This window comes from Nannospalax galili, unplaced genomic scaffold (genome assembly GCF_000622305.1).
Source record: "Nannospalax galili isolate Female #2095 unplaced genomic scaffold, S.galili_v1.0 scaffold278, whole genome shotgun sequence".
NCBI lineage: Eukaryota > Metazoa > Chordata > Mammalia > Rodentia > Spalacidae > Nannospalax > Nannospalax galili.
The window spans coordinates 15,255,966-15,259,134 of NW_008347536.1; the positions used below are offsets into that span (position 1 = coordinate 15,255,966).

Genomic DNA, 3,169 nt, shown 5'->3' on the forward strand with positions numbered 1-3,169 from the left:
CTCCAGCTTCATTAAAATTAGCAGAAAATCATACTTACTGTTTGGCTTGGTTAACATGAACCCCTAGTGTATAGCTCAGCCACTTGTATGTTACCTGGAAGAAGCAGCAAGTTTTAGACTTTTATTAGAGGACCCCAGAGTACAGAGAAGTGCCAAGAGCCAAAGGTTCTTATGTTTGGATAATTATGCCTTGAATTACAACATACACAGTTAAGAACCACCCATCTACTGGGCAGGTAGGACCACAATACTTATAAACTCTGAGATATTTCATAGACTGATCAAAGCAGGAAAAAAAAAAAAAACGAAACTACAAAGGCAAGCCAACTATATATACAATATCCTATATTACATTATACAATTATAATAAATATCAAAAGAGTCGTTTTCCTCACATTCTTTGTTTTACTTCTACTTTCTGACAATCTTGTCTTTGGAGAGCCATTATCTACAACTATCCTAAAATTCACCCAGAAGCTAGATTACAGGGAAGCATATGACCCGGAAACGTCTAAGCAAATTTTGCAGCTGTATAAACGTTAAGCTGCACAGGTGGTGGAGGAGAAAATAAATAAAATGGATGAATGAGGTATCAGGGGTTATAGGGAAATTGCCATCAAGTCTTCATCCTTCCTTGACCCAGTGTGAGGAACTGGGCGTCAAGAAACACCAGGTCCCTTACTAATTGCTGATAAGTTACTTGGCCTTTGGGCTTCAAATTCCTCTTCTAGGGATCCTGAGGCTAGCCGGGCAGGGCCTAGGAGGTGGGGCCACAGGAGGCAGCCAATCAATCAATTTACTATGGATTGGCAAAATGCGTTCACTTACAAGTCTCACTATATCTTCACTTCAGCCCCGGGAGGCGGGTCCAGACACTAGCAATATTTAAATTTCCAGGAAGAGGAAGGGGGAGTGGTAAACAACTGGTCAGTACCCAGGGACCGCAAACTTGAGACTCTGGAGCCAGTGCCTGTTGGGGCTGTGGCATGGGCATGGGCAGGGGGCCTTCCCTAGCTTCTCACCGCCCCTGGCAGGCTCCGGGGAGCCCAGCATGCCCGCCCACCTCGGCAGGCTCCGGGGTTCGCGGGAGGACCTCCCCACTGAGCCCCGCTCGCCTCCGGGCACGTCGTGGTGACCTGGGGCCCCACGAGGCTGCGAACCCTGAGGCCGAGACCCCCGCTGCCCCGGCAGGCCCGGGACCCCTGGCATTCCCGGCACGCCCCCACCCCACCCCACCCCCGGTCCCAGCGCCTCACGATCTTGTTCTGGTCCGTGACGAACTCGTCTATGTTCTCCAGATAAAACTGGTCCGCCATAGTGGCGCGGCGCGGGATTCCGGCAACTCGGAGCCCGTCCCTCAGCGATAGCGGCAGCTCCCGCCGGCGGGAAACAACTCCGCTAGCTCCCAGGTCGCGGGTCGTCTCCCAGGGCGACGGAGGTGACGCGCTACGGCGTCCGGGTGAGGGCCAAACTAGTGATGGGACGGCGCCCGCTGACGTAAGTGAAGCCCGAAGGAGCAACCGGAAGTGAGGGTTGTCTAGGGGCTGTTTGTACCAGGCAGCTCTCAAATGTGTCCTCCGCACTCCTATAGACCAACTCAGGATCAAGTTCTTCACCCTAGCAAGTCTTTCCTCTTGTAAAGTGATCAAAAGATCTTTTGTTCTGGGAGAACTCAAATGGTAGCACACCTGCCTGGCCTAGGATTAATTCCTAACGCCTGCAGGAACCCCACCCTTGCTGTTTAATACCTTTATTCAACAAAATTTGAAGAAGCCGTTCAGTTAAGCGCTGCTTAGGTAAAGGGGCACAGCAGTGGACAATAAACACATAACAAGTAATTTAGCAGAGTGCTGCTCTCTGGGATAAAGAACTCCCTGTTATCCCTCAGAAAAGAGAAGTTGGAGAAGGTTTTCCAGAGGGGATGAAAGAGGGACAGTATTGTAGATAGAGGCAGGAGCATTTGCTTGGAAAGGAAGCTAATCCTAGTTGCTGAAATGGGGGAAAGGCCAACAAAGACAGGTGAGACTTGGGACAAGAAGCCAGGTTCTACTGTGCCTAGTAAGCTGTGTAATGAGGCAGCGAACTTTATTTTCAGATTGGAGAATTTCAACTTAAGTTTCTCCTAACATCACACGTTCCTTAATAATTGCCTTCAACCACTGTAATGTATTGTAGCATAGTGGATGATAAGCAGTCTCCGGAGGGAGACTGACTGGATTTGAATCCTGGTTCTGCTCCTTACTGTGTACCCTTGGGTAGTCTATTTCCTCATCTAGAAGATGGAAATAATACGTTCAAAGGTTTACTGCAATATGCATTCATATAAGACATAATTAGCAAAAGCCTTCAAAGGGCCAGATACGCTCTAAGTGCTGAGGTGGTGGGAATAAAGCTGTGGTCAGTAATGCATGGGTAGCATACATTCTCCAGAAAGATTTAAGGAGGAATAGTAGTGTTTAAAATATTAAATGGCTAAGAGACTTTTCTTTTAGAATCAGCAAAAAGCTTCTAATTAGATGAGTGAAGTGTGGGAAAAGACAGGAAACACAGAGAACAATTAGATGGTGAATCTAAGCTTTAGGTCAGTGGGGGTTCCCTAACCGTGAAGGTCAGTAGACAGAGCAGATGACAAATCAATTCTGTTTGGTTGGAGTTAGTTATAAAGGAGATAATAAACATAAAGTTTTCATACTGTGCCTGCCACAAGTAAATCAATAATAGTTGTCAATTATGTTATTACATAACAAACATGTTGAGCAAGTGCATTAAGAATATTTCATCTAGTCATCTTAGCAACCCAGGAAAAGGATTATGTTGGTTTCAGAGAAAACCATAGCTGCCAAATGTCAGTAAATAAACCTAGGACTGTGCCCAGGAGATTAGTAGAGATTAGAAATTTATTTACAAAAGTACCAAAAGGTTTGAGGGTCAAAAGTAAATCAAGAAAAGAGTATTCCTTGGAATTCTCACTCCCACAAATCAAAGATGAAGAAAGACTTTTAGTTCAAGTATATTCCTCATATAATAATTTCTTTCTTTATAACAATTTCTTTCCGAGTACCTACCACACTCTGGGTATACCTAGTTGTGACTTGTTTAATCTTCAACTTTGTTAGATTCCTACACATACAGAGAGAGAGAGAGAGAGAGAGAGAGAGAGAGAGAGAGA

General features: G+C 45.7%; 1 protein-coding gene across 1 annotated transcript in view; it reads right to left on the bottom strand.

Annotated features, from left to right (window-relative positions):
* The window catches only part of Pold3 (DNA polymerase delta 3, accessory subunit), a 42,892-nt gene extending 41,455 nt beyond the window's left edge, over nucleotides 1–1,437 (bottom strand). The window contains exons 1-2 of the mRNA XM_008844256.3: nucleotides 1,257–1,437; nucleotides 39–94 (exon numbers count right to left, since the gene is read on the bottom strand). Of these exons, the coding sequence (XP_008842478.1) occupies nucleotides 39–94; nucleotides 1,257–1,316 (116 nt within the window). The 5' untranslated portion in view covers nucleotides 1,317–1,437. The remainder of the gene's footprint in view (nucleotides 1–38; nucleotides 95–1,256) is intronic.
* Between the last annotated feature and the right edge of the window lie 1,732 nt (nucleotides 1,438–3,169).